This window comes from Sphaeramia orbicularis, chromosome 15 (genome assembly GCF_902148855.1).
Source record: "Sphaeramia orbicularis chromosome 15, fSphaOr1.1, whole genome shotgun sequence".
In the NCBI taxonomy this organism is placed as follows: Eukaryota; Metazoa; Chordata; class Actinopteri; order Kurtiformes; family Apogonidae; genus Sphaeramia; species Sphaeramia orbicularis.
Window position 1 is genome coordinate 32651957 of NC_043971.1, and position 19552 is coordinate 32671508.

Below are 19552 nucleotides of genomic sequence, written 5' to 3' on the forward strand. Positions count from 1 at the left end.
TATCATATTTTTCATTCTGTGGAAATATCAAGCAACTCAAATATCTAAATCAGTACTATTACTAGTGTTCGGTGTACTGGGGACCCCCTCAAGGACCCCAAATCCCAACTTGAGACCTATTAGACAAGCCATCTGTGTCTGTCCCTGACGGGGGAGGAGCGAAGACTTGATCTCGACCAATTAGAGAGTGAGATCGGACTTTTACCGCTTTTGATTGGTCACTTTGGCCATGCTGTCTGTGGAGAAACAGGAAGAAGTTTTCTATCATTTGTTTTGCAGAAGGAAAAGACGAGGGCATCACTCGAATGCTTTAAGCCTCACTGTAAGCTAAAGGCTTTCTTTGTAGTGTTATAAGTCGTTTTGTAAAGCCTTGGTTAATCTCCCTATGCGGAAGCTTCCGTATAACATAGCGTTTGGCGACTGAGAGGTGCCTGCGTGAATATGACCATGTGTACTGTTGTCGGAAAACAAGCTGTGTCCGTGTAGGCCTTTAGACTGTGGAAATCCGTACAATGAGGAAATGTGTTTAATTATAAAAGAACCCAAGAACTACGGTAGCTTTCGTCTCCATTTCGGTATCGGTTTGTCTGCTTTTCACCCAAAACGCGGCTGAATTAGCATAATTAACGTTAGCACAAAGACACATGTTGCTTTTTCACACACCTGTGCGTCACTCTTTCTACTCCATTAATCTCGTAGGTTTGACCAGTAACCGGTCTAATGAGAAATAAGTCCGATGATTGACGAGGGTGAGGATGATGCCAATGACTTTTAACAACACAAGCTGGTTGTTGTTTGTTGTCTCTCACCGTGAAGAGCTGGGTAAACATCCAAACATTCAAGCGCAAGTCTTCAGGAGCAGCCACTGAAAAGGGAGTGTGCAGCAGAAAGCAAACATGATAGCATTATTTTTAATCAGTGTAGACTATTAACCAAAGCCATTACTGCCAAAGTCCTTTATTCTATTTGTAGGTCTATTACCAGCTTGCTAAATGGCAGGCAGTGTGTTCAGCGCTTATCCAAAGTGCACTAGTCTGTACCATTGTTTGGCTCAGAAATTTCTCGCTTTTATTGTCAGTTCAGGCAAACCCCCGATGAATACAGTGAGAGCTGCAAAAGTAGAAACAAGAAAGTTGAAGCAGACGCATTTGTGATCGCATACCATGACAGATGTGGTGGTGGTGTGTGAAGGAAGGAAGTGAAATACTGTAAATGCATGACTACTTTTAACACATAACCTTTGTTTTTTCCCCCTCTTTTTTCTGTCTTACCCCCCCCCCCCCCCCCCCCCTTTATGCATCTCATACAGTATGCAATCTAAAATTAAAACTAGGCTATATTATGCATTTGAAAATCTAGGGCTGCAAAACTATTCTTTTTGTTTTTTTGTTTTAATTCATCTGCTTATTTATAAAATTTCAGAGAATACTGAAGAAAATGTGACGTATAATTTCCTTAAGCGTATATTTTGTATAACAGTCCAAAATATACAGATATTTAGTTTACTGCATAAAAAAATTAAGAAAACCAGTAAATCTTTTCATTTTGAGATGTTAAGAGTAGTTGTTTAATCTAGAAAATAGATTACTTAAAAGATCAAAATCATATTTTTTATATTTAGTGTTATTGTTATTATTATTATTATTATTATTATTATTATTATTATTATTATTATTATTGTGAATTGAGTTTGGGAATTTTAAGTAATTTCTTAATTACCAAAACATGTAATTGTAAGTTTACATTATTTTGTTTGCCGAAGTTAATTTTCACAATTAATATTAAATCATTAAAATCAAAACATCTGTATAAATTACATCATAGAAGAAGGTGCAACTTATTGCTATTAGAAAGTGGAAGAAGAGGTATTGTATTTGTACCGTTTAACCTTTTTTTTTTTTTTTTTTTTTTTTCTTGTGATCAAGGTTCCAGGAAGAAAAGGTTCCTTGGTTGAAACTCTTACAATCAATGTGACCTTTATTTATTATAACCCCCATCTCTCAAAAACTCACATATAACATAGTCAATCATCTCTCCTTCCCTCAAAGTAAAAATAAAAAAGGAACTGCTGTCTGGTTATTGCCAGTATCCATCTCAGTCGTCAGAAAAGCTGCACGTTTTTGCTGTTGTTAAGGGCTGGAAACCAGAATCCCATCGGAGTTGCACCCTAAGGAACAAATTTAATGCTAGAAAAACATCCCGGCCATCAACCAAAAATGACGGATTGAAAATAATGTCGAGCTATCTTGGGAATCCCCCACCAGACAAGGGAACAGACTGCATTGTTTTTCTCATTTATGTGATATATAGAACAGAAAGAGGGGAAAAAATGGGCGATTTATTGGTTAGATAGGCGTATTCTTTTCCATGCACAAAAGAAATATTGGATAGTAATGTAGGGATCAAGTCACATCATGACATTGTTTGGAGGCTAGGTGTTCAAATATGTAAGTCATCATTCGTTGGTGGCCCGCTAGGTTTTCAATAGATCATTCAATGCAAATGTGTGTGGGAAATTCTGAAAGTTACCACATGAATATGTCAATGAAGGCGGTGTAATTTGTGCTTCCTTAGCAGGGCAGTGAGATGAAGAAGCAGAGGGAGAACCAGTGCACTCAGAAGACCATCTCATTGCTGAGCCCCCTGGGGAAGATCCAAGTCAGTGGATGTGAGAATGGTGTGCACACCATCCAGATCCTAATGGATGTCGCACCTGCTGAAAGGTACTGTACAACAGCCGGGCTGGTGACGTGATAAACAAAGGTGTGAAATTTACAGGCAGACAGAATCCACTCCTGTGATGGAGTGCCACCATTCCTCATTGGAAGCAGGGCATTTTTGTAGATCCCACAAGAAATATCCTGGAGAAAGTTGGGCAAATATGAGCAGGCACTAGAAATATGAGGGGCACTAGAATACAGTTGGGCTTGAAATTAGATTTCTGATGGCATGTGGTTGTGATTCTTCCTGCAGTATATTTGAAATTTCAGAAAAATAACTTGTTTATTATCCACAGGGGAGTTGATTAGAGTTGATGTCTGTAGGGTCAGCAAAGGCCATGGGGAGCATGGACCACTCCCTCCTGTTTATTTATGTTTCCTCCAAGTTGTATGCAGTAGTTGTGAGTGTCACAGCCAACACTCAGAAATGTAATATGTGATTGCATTTCATGCCCCTCTCATCCCTCAAAATTGTCAGAATGTTGACAGTCTTACTGAAGCGATTGAAACTGATTAAACTCGGCATTAATAAGTATTTATTCCTTATTTTTACAGGTCCACATCCTACATCTCAGATTAGTTTTGATTAGATTGAAATTAAAAATCCATGTATCACAGATTCACATTTGATAAACTTGAATGGTTTGGGAAATTAAACCATTTCCAAATGCACCCGGATAGGAAGTTATCCTTTTGAAAATGTATGTTCAAATTCTAATTTATGGAAACCCATTAATGACCTTGTATATTATACCTCAACACGTGTTTCCTTCTCGACTGTCGGCTATTTCCTAAAATTCATCAAGCAGTAAAAACATTCCACTTGTTGTTAATGAGTTGAAGGGAGAAAATTAATAATATGGAATTTTGATTATGGAAGATGTCCTGTAACCATGCACAAGCACCTTTCTCCATCTTCTTGTGAACAGGGTTTAATTTGTGTGTTCAGGTTCAGTAAGAATATGCAAATGAATTTAATGATTCGCATCAGTAGATCATTTCTCAGTTTAATATCATTTGCTATGTCGGTCATAAGTGAAGCTTCGATCACATCGCTGTCTGTATGTTCTCTAAGGTGTGAGCAAGAAATCATTAGACAGAATGTTTAGATTTTATCACAACCAGTTGAATGCCGTGTTATTGTCACAGGACAGGGAAACTAGAGCCTGCGCAGATATATGTAGTAACGCAATGTAAACAGGCATTAAGGGAGGCGAGATAAAGTGACAAAATATAGGCTTATCTTTGCAACCGGCTTTACATGTAGATCTCACAAAAGCCTGCCTGTAGCAGTAATAGTTCAGATCAGCCATTTCCATTGATTTATTTATGACATACTAAACAAGGCTCTTTCCAGCTTTGGATCTGGTGTGGTACAGGCTTAGGAAGTCAGTGTGATAAATGATCTCTAAGTGCATATTTTGGATAAAGGAAATAGATAACATCTATGCAGAGCATGAAGAGAGACCTGCGGAAGAATATTTGTGAGCGAGTCGAAGCTTTGAAGGCTTACATGACTGTATTTGCCCTCTGTGTTTTCTCTCAGAATTCACTATTGGTTGGTGTTGAACAGCCGGAGCAGCAGCAAAAACATTCATGGCATTGATAGATAGCTATTGATAAATGCCATTATAGCTACATAAACGCCCTTGAAGTATTGCTTATACACCATGACCGTCAGCTCTTTCTAATAGAAACGTCTCAAGCCCCTTTTGCTTCCTAACTGATCTTAGGAACATTTCCTGAAATCAACCTCCTCTGCCAGTCTAACGACAGCCCTGAAGGCACCATCAGATGAACAAATTCATTACATCTCAACAACCCCTGTTGGGGCCTTACGCACCAGCCTCCCTGTTAACCAGCTTTCTCCCTTTAGTTTTAGCATGGCCACAGCGTTCACAGAAAAATGATACGCATTTTGTTTACAGGAGATTACTATTATCTGAAATATGATGCTTCTTGCCTCTTTCACACAGAGCACAGACACATAATACAGAGGAAATCATAGAGCACTTTTTTATTAGGGTGAAAAATGAAAAAAGGGCTGGACTCCTGCCCCGAGACATTTTGTGAGCATATTATTTTACAATGCTTTGATCAATTTGTCTGTCAAGCTGCCTGAGATGTGGGGGAGCAGGAAAAAAGCAATTTAGCTTGTGAGGTCCTCAATAGAAATGTACTACAGGAGCCTGTGTATGACATGTTGCATTAGAACCTGAGTAGCCTTTATTGCCTGATAATGTCGCAAGGCAATGCTGATATCAATCACCCTTTAACAGCCACTATGATATGTTTTTTATGAAAAGAAAAAAATAATGCATGAAGCATTTCTCAGAAAATAATTGATTTAATGCAGTGCTGTGGGATTTCTAGTTTTAACAACATAAAAATATTGTGTTAAAAAAAAAAAAAAAAAAGGAAAAACAGGCACAAAATATGCTAGGAGCTAAAATTGTTAAGAACAACCTCTTTGCATATGCTCCTATAGAAAATTGTAATTAATTTTACACGGATAAACAATAAACATTCTGTCTCATTTGCATTTAGATATAAACAATATATTTGTGCATCTGAATTCCCAGCACACTTGAATCACGTGATCTGCCTAAAATCCTAAGTGACTAAAACCAAAAATTATCATCATATTTCCCAGGCCATAAATCCGCCTTTTTTCTCTGACACAAAGCCTTATAAATCTGTGTCTGATTTTTCACATTGCACATTGTTTTTAGTTAATGATTTTCATCTGTTTGTTGTTGCTGTGATAGCGGGGAAATGTACCATATGCTCCGGCAAAAGACAAATGATTAGCAAATGAAATTCTGGACAGCTGTCTGACTGAAAGCGTTTGGTTGATAGCATTCTGCTACCATAATTAGCTTAAGCTTTGGGTTAATTAACTTTCTACCTGGATATGCATAATAATAGCATTCTGCAGAAAGCCAAGGAGCTTCCAGTATATCAGCAGCAAAGGCTGGCTTTTTATTTTGTATTTCGGCAGCATATTTCAATTTCAAGAGGCGATTTAGCTCGGGAGCATCGTCAAATATTGTAGATTTTACTCCCCAAGCCAGATAATTCTGAAACAATAGGGGTGTATTATGTGGCAGAAATGCCATTTCTGAATGTAATTAAAGCGGATGAAAGCAATCACCAATTTTTAAACGCTTTTGTCTAGGAAGAGGCCTACTTGTAAAAAAAATACCCATCAAGAGGAGAAAAGAGGCAAGAGAACCCCCAAGTCCTTATATAAGAGGCCTTTGAGACTGAAGTGAAGTACAACAGTAATTAGTCTTTTGTATGAATTTGCCGGCCATGGTCATGATTAGTTAAGCATATGAGAGGACTGCAGGACTGCATTGCTCTTAAGGAGGAGGGTGTTAAAGTCTATTTATCACCAGTTATCCTCACAGCTTTCCATTATCACTGACAACACTGGATGGGGCCTGAGAACAGCCTAATTGTTCTGAGGTGGAGTGTTTTTGTGTCAAACCCGTCACCTCCGTCACATTGGCATTCATAAGCAGCCAGACATTTTCCATCTATCTTGCCCTAATACCCAAGCTGTCACAACAGCTTTTACACACTACCAACGCTAGTGTGAAATATCTGAGGTGATGCATTTATCGTTTTTCTCACACTCATGTAGTGTTGTGAATCAATGTCCTGGTTCACACTGAATAGCAGTATGGTAAATGTGTTTCCTGTTCAGGGCCTGTTTACATGATATGCTCACACACCGGGAAACAACTTTTTTTTTTTCCCTCTCACAATTATTTCTCTCTGCTACACTGTCTATTTCTTTTCCTTCTCTCTTCATTCATCATATTTAAAGACCTACTCTTAATCTAATTAGCTCATTGTTTTGAAAATAAAATGCTTACATTTGTTTTTAAAATGCTTTGTCATGCAAACAGTGATATGCTGACATATTGAATGAAATCATCAATAAAGCAAGAGGAGACTTTTTGACGTACTCCCTTTAGAAATGGCATGAATTATTCATAGTGTAATGATATTCAGATGATTTTTGTTCTATTTTTTACTGCGTCCTTAGAATATTGTTTTGCATGTTGTGAAGTGTAGTACTCAGCTGCGTATTCATTAAGGTGCTGCTCCCACTGGCCCTTGGACCCATCTGTGCTCTATGTTTATGCCTCCGTCTCCCGGGACTGTCCCAATCAGGCTGCATGTGCCATTTCCTGTGTAAACCAACACCTGTGTAACACACTACCTGTAAACCGCCTCACACAGACGAGACTCTGACATTCACTCAGATAAAAAATTTGCAAATGTTGTGGTTTTTAAAACAGATCCTCCAGAGTGAGGACGGGAGCCGAGAGGGAGATCCTGTTCACCGTAGAGATGCAGCTAAAAGCAGCTCCTGCACTTTTGTTTTTTTTCCCTCTCTCTCTCTGCTGTCGGACTAGAAGTTTTTCCGGTACGAGGATTGCGCGAGTTTGTTTTAGAACTTGATTGGATTCTATATCTGCAACATGCAGAAGTGTACAGTGTGTGACATACTAAGGCAATATGCAGAGAGATGATTCTGCTCTGACATCTTGGAGAGGAGTACGAGTCAATTATGCCCAAGTGTTGTTCTTGCTTATCTTCCTGCGGCACCAAACAAGGATTTAGTCAAGGATTTAGGGGTGAGGGGGCGGTGGTGGGGATCATGGTAAGCGGTTCACAACAAAACACTCAAAACTCCTGGGAGCGGGCACTGATTTAAAAATAAATTACAGAAGACGAAGCGCTAACACTCAAGGGCCCTCAGCAGTGCTGGCGTACACAGGTGAAGATTAGCCTCCTCGCTAATCAGAGGAACAAGGCAGTAATTTGCTCTGAACACAGACAGTAATTAGGACTTGGTGACACTGGATTCCCATAATGCCTTTGTGCTTGACGTGGTCAAATTTTGACAGAGGCTATCCATGCAGGGTCAGTGTCCCCCCAGTCTCTTGGCCCTCTTCAGTTGAGGCTCTAAAAGGTCCCTGCAGTTACAGGGGCTCCCTAATGTACTTTATGCCTCCCTCACTGGCTCCTTACCATTCGGGTAATTGGAATCTCTTACTGTGGCACTTGAGAATAGAGGCTAAAAACGCTATTTGAAACTGCTCAGTAGTCTGTTGTAGATAAACATTGCTGCGTCGAGGTGTGGATACACTACATAATGGAGTAAGAGTTAAGGCTCTGGTAATACATGCCTTCACTGACTCCTGTGGCTAGCCAGTTGGGAGAAGACCTAATTGTTGTGTGCTTTGTTGCCTACTCTGCAGTATTTTACCACCACCTTTATGTATTGGATTGAGTGTTGCGGCCTCTTCGGTGGACATTTGCTAATAAGAGTTGTTGGATATCTAGAGAGCAGTTTATCCGGCCCAGTTGTTTTTATTTTGAAATAGCAGAGAGTAGAGAATGTGCGCCACAGAACAGAATAGGAGGCATTTCTTACAGCTTACCACTCTAAAAGCTCTCGACTTTAGTGCTGCAGTAGCTAGATAGGCATCTGAATGATCTTCAAATGGTTGAACGAGCCGTATTGAGCAAGTGGCTTACAATTGTATCACAGCCTTTGGCTCAGAGACCATCAGGATCTTGACATTCATAGAGACATGCTGTATTTTTTTCCCTTTTTAGACAGTCATTTTAGGCTTTTTTCATGCTCTCTTGAGTCTTTGACGTCTCTGAGTTAAGTATCTGCAGCTATAAGGCTGAGGAAAATATTGGACTGCTCTTGGCCTTTTCTATTTCATCCTCTGACCCGCCATGTTACCCATGATCGGTGAAGGAGAACTCTGGCAGGCTGTGTCAAAAGTGACAGCCGATCGAGTCAGGATGAGGGCCATCACGCTTCACAGGATGGAGGCATGAGTTCTGAGTTTTTCCCCTCTTTGTGCAATATACCATTACACCCTTCGCCAGATTCCTTTCAATTAGATCTTGTGGTTAACCTGTTTCATTCCTCCGCGCACAGTTAATAGAAAAAGTGTAACTGAAGACTAGACATAGAGAATATGCCAACAAAAAAAAGAGATAAAATTAATGTCAGTGTTTTCCTCTTTTGTCTCCTTTGATTGTTTCTTCTAAGATGAATGAAATAACCTCCAACATTATATAAATGCTCAATTCATTCCTTATATTAGAGTTACAAAATAGGTAGAACTCCAAATGACTCCCACTTTACACAGCGATGATTTATGGTAATTGGAAATTGATTGTGACAGGAGCACAATATTAGAAATTTTCTCAAATCACAATCTTCTATCTAGGGAAATATTCTTTTTAGTGCAGCAAATCCTGGCTAGTTTGGAATTAGTTTCTTATTTCCTTAACTGTGATGAAACACTAAATGCCTGTAGGACATTGTAGGAAATATCATTATTCTAACCAGTCAAAAAATATATATATAATTTCTTTATCCAAGTGTAAAATCTTCCAACTTTATGACTCTTATATGTCTTTTATTGAACTAATATTTTATAATTAAAACTAATTAGAATTGTTGGTTTATATGGGATGAACCGTTACCTTAAGACAATATAAAGATTGCTTCTCCTCTGAGACGCTCTTTGTAATTAGGCCGACATTTATTACACATCTGTAATCTCTAATTTTCAAGGGCACACTTTCTTATGTGCCAGCATGGGCTCTATAAAGATCATATGATGCTGTTTGATTGTGATTCACTGAAGCGACTGGAAATGTTGCCAGCACAGGAGCTACATCTCCACTGCCCACATGCTCTTTAAAAACAATCCCCCATTGCACCTAGAGGTGACAGACTTCAGTTCGACTGATGTTGTTCCGTTTTTATTTATTTATTTTGGTGTTGTTTACCAGCCATAACATGTACTGCATTGCATTAACTTTTACTACTGTCAGTGTTGTATCACTCAAAACACCTTTAAAGCAGGCGCATCCATAGCAGAGGACTGAGGGGAGAAGAAAATTAGCCACGGTGACAAGTCTGAAGTGTGAGCTGGAGGTCAAAGGTGCCAAGCCTTAAGCAAAGGTGCTCTAGCCTTTGTCCGGTAGATTGTAAGGGCCTGCGGGTCCAACAGGAACATTTCCACACACAATATCCCCGAGCTGTCAGTGTGCAGCGGCTGGAACATCCTCTCAGAGAGAAAGGGGGGGTGCAGAGGGGTAGGGGAGGTTGGTGGGAGGAGGCGTATTGAGGGTGGAGGGGATGGGGGAGTGTAGAGAGGGAACAGTGGCCTGAAGATTCTTACTGAGAGAAAGAGAGGTGGGGGGATGGGGGTGGGTGTGTGTCGGGGTGTAGGTGGTAGCGAGCCAAAAGAGCTGGAGTGGGAGGATAGAGAAATAGAGAGGGGGAAATGAGGAGGGAGAACAGGGGGGAGGGAGGGAGGGGAGGGATAGAAAGGAGAGACAATGACAAGTAGGGGCTGGCTGGGCACTCACCCATGCCGACAGAGATTGCCATGAGCCATGGCCATTGTTTGAGCGGGTCTCAGCACAGGACCCGCCAGTGGGCTTCCGAGTTTTCACCACTCAACTATAAACTGCTGGTGTGGTTTATTTGGAAATGAGAGTATTTACACCTTTTACTGTATTTACACCCACTGTTAAACGGCACCCAGGAGATTTTCATCACACAGCCACAAACTAGCAGGCAGAGTGGTTTCCCTGAAAACTGACCTGCTCAGTCATAACACTCCAGTAAACCTCAGCTTCACATGTCCAATATAAAACGTTGCTCAAACTGTGACCTGCAGAAGTGTAAAAACACTTTAGGGCCATGTTGTTACGGCGGGGAGGAGAGAGACGGTCTGTGTGTTTAACAAAGTAAATGTCTATTATTAATACCATACAGGATAAGCCAATTTTGAAGAAGGGGCACTTAAATGGTGATATTATTTATTTATAAGTCCTGTACACCAGTTAATGGAATTGGCGGCCTGCTTTAGATCCACAACACAGCTTGAGGTCCACTTTGCAGTAATGCACATGCTAAGAGAGGACCTTCCCAGTAGGGTCTTTAAGTGTCAAATATGGGTCAGTCTGCTTGCATTGACCTGGGGGGTGGTCAGCAGCGGAGAGAAATTCAGCTGTTAAGTGATGCCAACTCAACCATCGGCAAATTCCTCCAAGCATCTACTCATGCTAAGATGCACGTCCAAGTGCAGTACTTTGCTGGCCAGCACCGCTCTGGCCAAAAAATCCATTTATTCTTGTCATGAACTATAAACTAGACCCAAGCAGAGATGAGACTGTTGTTAACGCAGCGCTCTTAACTTTTTCTGTATAACAGCTGCGAGACTTTTGGAAACTCTTTTTTTTTTTTTTTTTTTTTTTTTTTCAGAAACTGGTTCTGCTTTCTTAAGGTTGTTTGAAATAAACTGTTAACACTTTTCCTCATGACCTAACAATGTTTTCTTTCATACTTCATCATGCTGCACTTTATATAAATATATATCTACTGTAAAAAAAAATTGCTGGGATTACTGTCTTTATATTTTCTTGAGCTTCTTTCCGTCTTTCAGTGCAACGATATTTCTTAAAGCCAAGTGACGCGGGCGACACCAAAAATGTATAGCTTTGTATTTTAAACACGTCTTGATTAACAACTTTCTTTCTGCAAATTATGTCATCTTGCATCGGTGTCACCCGTGGCATGTTATTACACTCTAGTGACATATTTTAGCACTGCTCAACCAAGAATTCTGTATTATGATTGCTCCTCTGATCCCCACCTCACCTCCCCATCCTGCCTTATATCCCTCACAGGAGCAGCAAGGCCCCCCTGAGCTGTGTGGTCAACGATAGCCCGGCAGAAACGAGCCCCGAGTTGCAGCGCTGCGTTGAATGGCTCCAGGCGTACTTCAGTGAGCCGCAGACCACTGGGAGTCTCCCGCTCCCTGCCTTTCACCACCCCGCCCTGCAAGGAGGTCTGTCATGGATAAATATTTGCAGAGCCATGACTGGGATCAGGCTTTCACTCTTAATTGTCAGTTACATCACTTACACTCACTGGCTCACTGTGTTATAATGAAGTATTTTATGGCTGAGAGAGAGAGGGAGAGAGAGAGCAAGGGCGGCAGAGTGAGAGTGGGGGAAAGTGAGTGAGTGGGTGAGTGAAAGAGAGAGAACAGAACACAGAGCTGTAACTTGGTTCAGTAATCTGTGGCAGCTCTTACCACGCGTGTTAGTCTTGGCAAGCTTTTCCATGATTCTTGGCACATTCTTTGAAACTGATCGAATTCCACTCTTGACATTTTGAGACAGGAAGCTTTTTTTTTTTTTAATGAGAACATGTGAATGGTGGTAAAGTTTGAATGAGCTTATTGTTGCCTTGACCAGTCACCTAGGGCGAGTAAAAAGAAAGCACCCCAAAAATGGATAATTAGTGTCCTGTCAACTGATAGTTGGGACTCAACAGTGAATGATTGAGGGCGCTGAAGAAAAAAAAAAAAAAGATCGAAAAAAAAGAGTGGAATTAATTGTCCCTAGTGTTTTTGTTTCGAGGAAAACAAACAATGCCGCAGCCTGACAACTCACTCTTGAAATCATAAACTTATCTCGCTGATGCCGTTTTTTGAAACAATTACAGGCTATTTCTTTGTCACACTGAGATGCTTGTTGCATTTTAACTTAAATACTTTCAGAAGTGCTCATTTAGAGGCATAAGCACACCTACACAGGAAAAAAATAACTCTAATGTATGCATTTAACAATTGTGCCTCTCTTCCTCTGCAATCAGGCCTTAGTTGCTCTCTAATTTCATGCAGATCTGCAGTGCTTGAGTGATGGCATTTTCAATGAGCAGGTACTCCATCGAGACCCTGTATACAGCTATGAGTCCCACGCTCCCGCAAAGGCAATGCAGAAATACATCAGGACCAATTACGATATCAACTTTCAGTGTGATTCCCTTCGCCACCAAGTGCTTGTGTACCAGCCCCAGGCTCTTTCAAATCGCATCTCATCTGAAGTCTTTGGGGTTTTAATTAAATTTCAGGATAGATGGAATTCTTCATTAGTACCTGATCTGAATAGGTGATTGTGCTGCGTTCCACCTCTCTCCCTCGCCTGTTGTTTTGGGGCTCAGTAAATACAGGGTTTAGGGTTGGATTGCTCTCAGTAGTCAAAACCATAGGCCATGCCAGTATAAAAATGTTAAATGTGTGCATCAGGAGTATTTGTCTTTTGAGGGAGGAAAATAAGAGTTTTTTTTTTTTTTTCCTGTTGATTCACAAATATTAAGGATTATATTTTGCCTTCCTGCTGTACAAATTCCTACTCCATCTAGTCATGCAGCCAACGTCTGCCTGGGAACAAAATACAAGTTTAATCAGGTCATTACAATCTGTGACAACCAACTTTTGTTTGCTCAGTTATCTTGTGGGAGAACCTGAATGCGGCAGCGCTCTCGCAGCACTTGTCATGTAATATTGAGTTGTGACCTTCACTTGAAGTGTTGCCATGTTTATTTACACATTTCTGACAAAACAAGCCACTTTTCATATTAGCTGTCATGATATAGCCGAGCAACAGAGGTGACATGAAAAGACGTGCGAGGTGCAGTTTTCTATAGTGCCTGACTGATTGTCACGCGAAACATCACACGCAAATTTGGTCGTCAGAGGTAGACGAATGGTGAGTACATGCTCGTGTGGCGCTCAGAAGGCTTGTGTTTGTGTGTGTGTGTGTGCGCGTGCACCCACATTCGCCTCCTCAGAAAAACACAGACACCATCGTGGGTTCTTAAAACGATGCATATTCTTATCTCATTAATTATACATCCATATGTAACAGACGAGAGGATCTTAGTCTCGGTAAGCGGCACGGGGAATGTGCAGGGAGGGGGCCAGGCAAAGGGGGGAAGGGCGCTCTTCAAAGCCCAAATGACTGTGTTCCTGCAGGAGCCTGAACCTCCCCCTGTGCACAGCGCAGGGCGAGATGAGACACTCACCAGGACTCGCCCCTGTGATGTGGAGAGGAATTAGGGAAATGAACGTTTTCAGAATATCGAATAATCAGAGAATCATCAGCACCCCGTCAGCCTTCAAAAGTATGGATCCCTCAAGACTCAAGAGACACTTTGACTGGGAGTCAAAGTCTTCCCTCCCATTAGACACAAAGGATAATGAGGTAGTTGAATTTCCACTATTGTCTTTTTATTCTCACAACCATGTATAAGGTGACTGTCAGCTGGAAGTCATCTCTCCAAATCTATGGCTTTCATTAGCAAGGCTGATAAAATTCAATTTATTGTTTTCCCTTTTTTTTCTGTTTTCAAATTGCTCTCACATACAAAATTATGAGGCAATCAATCATATATGTCAATATCATTACAATCACTAGATCCATTCGATTTCGGTCTGGGTCAAGCTGTTTCTGCCTCTGCAGTGGCCCTATCACCTGGCTTCATGGTAGGTAATGATCTGTGACATAATTATGGGATGTCTGTAAACATGTAAGTGGTTCCTCTCAACTTTTATTTAAACAATTGACATGACTGAACCCCGATCTAAAGAGGGTCCTGACCCCAGACACAGCGTATTAGGCTCTTTATGAAGTATGGGGCTAGGGGACTGCGCTCCAAATCATTGCTGGTCACCTCGAGTGACCCGCATGAAGTCTCTGTCACTAACACTGATGAGGGCAAAGTTCTTTAACCTCTGTTCGTGCAGATGAAAAAAAAAAAACAAAAACGCAGACACTTGTTTTCGTCCAGAACCAGCGAAGATGTGAAACCTTCCAGGAGAAACAGCTGCTCCGGATTTGTAAAAGGTGTAAACAACTGTGTTGCTTGTTGCTCGGTCTGTTAAAATGCTGTGCTGGCTTGACACTGACTTTGGTTTGTTTGTCAATAACGTTTGCATCAACAGGGATTTGTCATACCCATAGTCTGGGCAAGTTGTTCTCTACCCACCAGTGACAAAGCGATATCAGTATGTACCGCGCACATCATGTGGCCAAATCCGAGCATTATGAGGGAGAATAATGCATAAAAGAAATTTCAGGGGTGTATCTTATCTCCTCATAACATTAAGTCTGTCTGCGTAAGAGCCCGTCATCTCGTTGACAGCGTGATTATTACCTGAAAAATTATTAAACAGTACCTACGGGCCTTGTTCAAGACAAAGAACTCACATGGGTGCGCATCAATCAAATCTATCCCCTTTAGGTTTTACACTTATTCCCCCCAGTTTAGGCAAATTGCCTTGTTCGCGTGGCTTTGTGTAGCGGAGAGTGACTATAAGGTAGCAAGGGAGCCTGGGGAGCAAAGAATGTTCACTCTGTAGAAGAGAGACAGGGGTGTGACATGTTTTCACACAATGCCAATTTAGAGGGATTTCACATAGATCACTTGTCATGTGCTCTCTTAGACCATATAAATGAGAGAGAATGGGAGATCACTAATTGAATTTTCATGACTGAGTATATGTATATACTAGCAGACTTTCGCCCCCTCTTGATAACGAGACTATTGTTTCCCATCTTGTTCTCTGTTCAAAAAGTGTTCGCTTGCTACACAAGTGCACGGCATCATTGTCTTCAGGTTTCAAAATGCTCCAGATTCTCTTCTTTGTCTTTGCGATCAGAGCTATACAAACATGCCTCTCAGTCACTGCCTGGTAATCCAGAAAAAAAAAAAAAAAAAAAGATAATGCTACTGCTAAAGTGCTAATGAAATCAAAGCCGTTAATGTGGTCGGTTAAGCTGCGGATGATTTGAAGAATTCTGCCATTTAAGTGAAGATGATATAATGAATCTACTCTGAATAGAAAGCAATTAAAAGGACAAATTGGTCTGATTAACCTCAAAGTCATCCCACTGCCACAAATGGTGTGCAACATTCAAATTATTATTATTAAAAATCTGGAGCAGATTTGCAGTCTTTTTGGCCTCTCTTAATCCTTTTAAATGAAGGAGCGAACTTTTTTAATTTTAGCTGTGACCTTTCAAAGCATAACCTAGATTTTTCTGCTATAGAAATTATTTTCCCACATCAGCTACTATACCATGTTAATACTATTGCTAAGGTCAAATTGAGGGACATCTATGTATTTAGTTGTTTAATGAGTCTTGTAGAGAAAAAAAGAGGGTTCACGTTCCTCTTATTTGAAAAGGTGAATGTCAGTTGCAGCAGAGCATGGAAAAAAAGTCTTTATTTCTGTATTTATTATGTAAGTGGGCTGATGTTTTGTGATGTCTCAAACTTTTGATTTGGGCCCAACAAAAAAACTAGTTTATTTCAAAGCCAGCGCAGTCCGTGTTGCACTAAACGGCGAGTCTTGTTGTCATCGGCCTCTCAGTCAGCTGTCTGAGTTTGATTGATTAAATAAAGAGCTCTCTCTTCTTGTTTTTGCTCTCTCTCCCCGTGTCCTCTGCTTCTTGGCGTAGACGCGTTCACCAGCCGCGTGTTGCACATACTTCTGAGGGACGTGAAGTTTGGTGAGACGGTCTCGTACAAACGCCTCGCTGAGATGGCGGGAAACCCCAGAGCGGTGCGAGCAGTGGGAGGGGCCATGAGGAGGAACCCGGTGAGTGTGGCTGACATTGATTGACAGGTATCTCTCTTGCTTACTTTACTTTGTCAGATAGGGACAATAATACTTTTTTTTTTTAGTGTTTAGTGAGAAACTTATGATTATAGAGTTCAGTTCATATGTTATTTACCTACTGAGAAAAAATAAAAATGTAATATAATATGTGCTGTTTATATGAAACATTTACACATCCATTATGTTATTTTTTTGTTTCTTTGTGTAAATGATAATTTATATAAATTTAATCTTGTAGTTTGATGTGAAAGCAAAGAAATATTCTTAAAAATCCAATGTGTGAAAGAAGGCCTGAGTGAATAAATATGTAAATTGCTAATAATGACCTCAAATAATATTCTGTCTGCTCTGAAGGTGTGTTTAAACATACAGCACATGATCAGATAATTATTTTAATGTCAACATCATTTACAGCCCATTTCTTGCCCTTAAATTGACTCATCCGTATTAAGTAACAGTGTGATTTATCTGCGTCTAAAAAAATACAATAAAAATGACAAACCTGTAAATGATGCAGGACTTGTAATCTTAAGTGTAGGTGTGTTTGAAAATATGCGATGGCGAAACAAAACAGCTAAGAGGTGTAAGTCTACCTACAGCACGATTTTGAGCCCACACCTTTTGTTCTTGTTCTCTGAGTCTTTACTGTAGATGTTAGCAGTAAATCTCCGATTCTTGTAGGAAACCTGGCCTGCATCATTTTGCCCATGAATCCACTGTGTACAAAATGGAGGGCTAGAGGGCAAGTGGTGTGTCTTCTTTTGATCAAACCCTTTGATCAAAGCCCGTTTAGCTCTGCCCATGTAGTGCTGTGGGCACCACCGGTGTGCTCTGTGAGGAAGAGTGCAGTACTTGTACAGAAATGCAGACAGTGAGATGTTCTCCCTCACATGTGCAGTGAAATAGCTTCTCCTGACTCGTGCATCTTTGCTCTGGCAGTTGTTAGGATTTACCTATGAAAAGAAATAAATTTTATGTTCAAATAAATACAGTCCCAACACAGAATGAATGCAAATACACCCTAATAGGTTATATGTGTATTTTTAATGCCAATCACTAGTTTCTCTTTATGTATATATTAGCCATACATTAGCCAATGGCATTGCTTCTGGATCTCTGTATAATACTTCTCAGTCTCATGTTTTACAGACATTTTTTCCTTTCGTCAGGGAGGCTGGGAGCCTGAGCCCTCAGCTCCTGATACAGATCCAGAGTCAGATTGTCAGTGTCAATTACTTGTCAGTAGTGCTGCTCCACTTGGGCTTCAGCTGTGAAAAGCTCAGTGTGCTCAATCGATCCTCGCCTCTCTGTGGCACTTCTTCTTCACCAGGATTTGAGTATTGATAAGCCTGGTGTAGTGCTCTTTTCCCCCCAAGTGAAGAGGCAGATCCGAAGGCCTTGAGGGTACCCTGCTCTCCCTCCAAACCCGGGGAACAGTATTGATCCGAATACTGGAGCAGTATTTCTCTGTCTGCAAGGTTAATCTGGGGCTCGGAAAGTTTTATTGCTGTTGATATGGGAGTGGGTTTAATGATGGATTTGAACTGAAACGCACTGCATGTTCAACTTCTTTTTTCTTTGTAAAAGGCAGAAGGTGCAGACATCAAATCAGGAAAACTACATTTACAATACGGCAGTAGATGTAATGTTTTTCCGTTTTATATCGCGAATAAAACGATTGCACCTTTAACAGTATTTTAAAAGAAATAATTGCTGAGGTTCACTCTCACCATTGCCACTCTTCTCGTTCTGTATTCACAATGATCGAAGTGTTTTAGGCTTGCTTGTTTAATCTTTCTCCAGCCATTTAGTTTACAAAGAACTCGGGACCCCCCTGGCAGTCGTCTGCAACAAGAGTAAACGCTCCACCGACTTCCTCTTTTTAATGATCACAGGGTTATCAGATCTTAATGTTGACACCCTCTCGATTGAATATTCATCCTGCTGGTGTTTTTGCCCATTAATTTTTGATTGCTTCTTTGCTTTACACTATTAAAGAGTAAAAAACATTTATACCCAAAGACTGAGCTATCACCATGAATGTGGATTTGTGCAGGATCAAACCAGACACTTTTGGTGTGACACTTTGTTTTCACGCAGTGCATGAATATAAAACGAGAAAAAAAAGTGCAGATTCATATTTTCTGCACACTGGTTACTTTTAAGTCAACCATTTATGTGGTAAATCAGAAAACCTTTCATACATAATATATATCCAGTATCGAGACCTGAGACTGTGTTGGAACTGTAACAATAAAAGTCAACCTGAAAATAAGGAAGACATTTAATTTTTAAAGCTCTGATCTGGATTTGTGGATTTAGTAAAAAAAAACCTCTGAAAAGCTTTTTTTTTTTCATTCACAAATAAATATTTTTCATTTGAAGAAACTACAGAACAATCATTTCAAAGAGCATATGTGTCAAAATGTTCTTGCGTAATATGTGCAAAAGTTGCAGGTTTACATCCTCATTGTTCATTTTCTGTGTCTTTGTGCCAGGTTCCTCTCCTCATCCCCTGCCACAGAGTCATTTCTAGCAGTGGACAGAGTGGGCCGTACATGAGCGGCAAGGGCGACCACCTCAAACAATGGCTGCTCACCCATGAGAGGCAGCGAGGGGAAGGCTAAAGCATGACAGAGCCCAACTGTCCTTCATTCAGTACACACACACACACACACACACACACACATACACACACACAAGACAAGGCCAGGATTTTTTAAAACACAAAACAGGGCCATAAAGTTTAGTGTGCTTGGCACACACAGTGGAACAACTGGAGCTACTTGTAAATATTCAGTTTATACACTTTTTTTAAAATCTAAGAATAGAGATGCTGCATAGTTAATGCGATACAGAGTTGTTGCAGAATTAGAATGTACAAAAATAACTTAAACAGAGAACAGTAGGAATTACAAACATATGCTCCCGTGGGTCTCCGCTGCGTTTGCCAGATAGTGCTGGAATGGTTTTTCTAAAGAATTATTATTCCCTTAAAAATATGTCTCTTGCATTGTTGTTGTTGTTGTTTTTTTTCCTAAGCAGAATTAGTCTTTGTACCTCTCGTTGGTTTTTTAATTTCCTGCCAAGTGAATGCTTTGTTCAACATCCAGTGATAAAGGCTCTGAATTTTACTGCTACAAAGCTTTGTAGTGAAGCATTTGTTTTGTCTTCATTTAGATCTCATTGTTTGCTCTTGCCTTACAATCCACCTTGAGTGGATGTACCTTATACATTATATACTGTACTTTTGTTGTATTAGACATGTTTAAATAAATACATTTCATGTGTCAAATC

General features: G+C 40.4%; 1 protein-coding gene across 4 annotated transcripts; it reads left to right on the forward strand.

Moving 5' to 3' along the window:
* The first annotated feature begins 237 nt into the window (after window positions 1-237).
* LOC115433695 (methylated-DNA--protein-cysteine methyltransferase) lies at window positions 238-19552 on the forward strand. 4 transcript variants are annotated; one of them, XM_030155149.1, is made up of 5 exons: window positions 238-322; window positions 2575-2723; window positions 11472-11632; window positions 16095-16234; window positions 18754-19552. In XM_030155149.1, exons 2-5 carry the CDS (start codon window positions 2587-2589, stop codon window positions 18880-18882), a joined length of 567 nt encoding a protein of 188 aa, XP_030011009.1. In that variant the 5' UTR covers window positions 238-322; window positions 2575-2586; the 3' UTR covers window positions 18883-19552. The 4 variants fall into 4 exon arrangements, with proteins under 4 accessions (XP_030011009.1, XP_030011012.1, XP_030011010.1 ...); XM_030155152.1 differs by having other exon boundaries at window positions 16095-16261; window positions 18754-18862; XM_030155150.1 differs by having other exon boundaries at window positions 247-322; window positions 2578-2723.

Coding starts and splice junctions, on each gene's coding strand:
- LOC115433695 (XM_030155149.1), top strand. CDS start 2,587: ATGAAGAAGCAGAGGGAGAACCAGTGCACTCAGAAGACCATCTCATTG. Junction 11,633..16,094: donor CCACCCCGCCCTGCAAGGAG/GTCTGTCATGGA, acceptor TTCTTGGCGTAG/ACGCGTTCACCAGCCGCGTG. Junction 16,235..18,753: donor GGGCCATGAGGAGGAACCCG/GTGAGTGTGGCT, acceptor TCTTTGTGCCAG/GTTCCTCTCCTCATCCCCTG.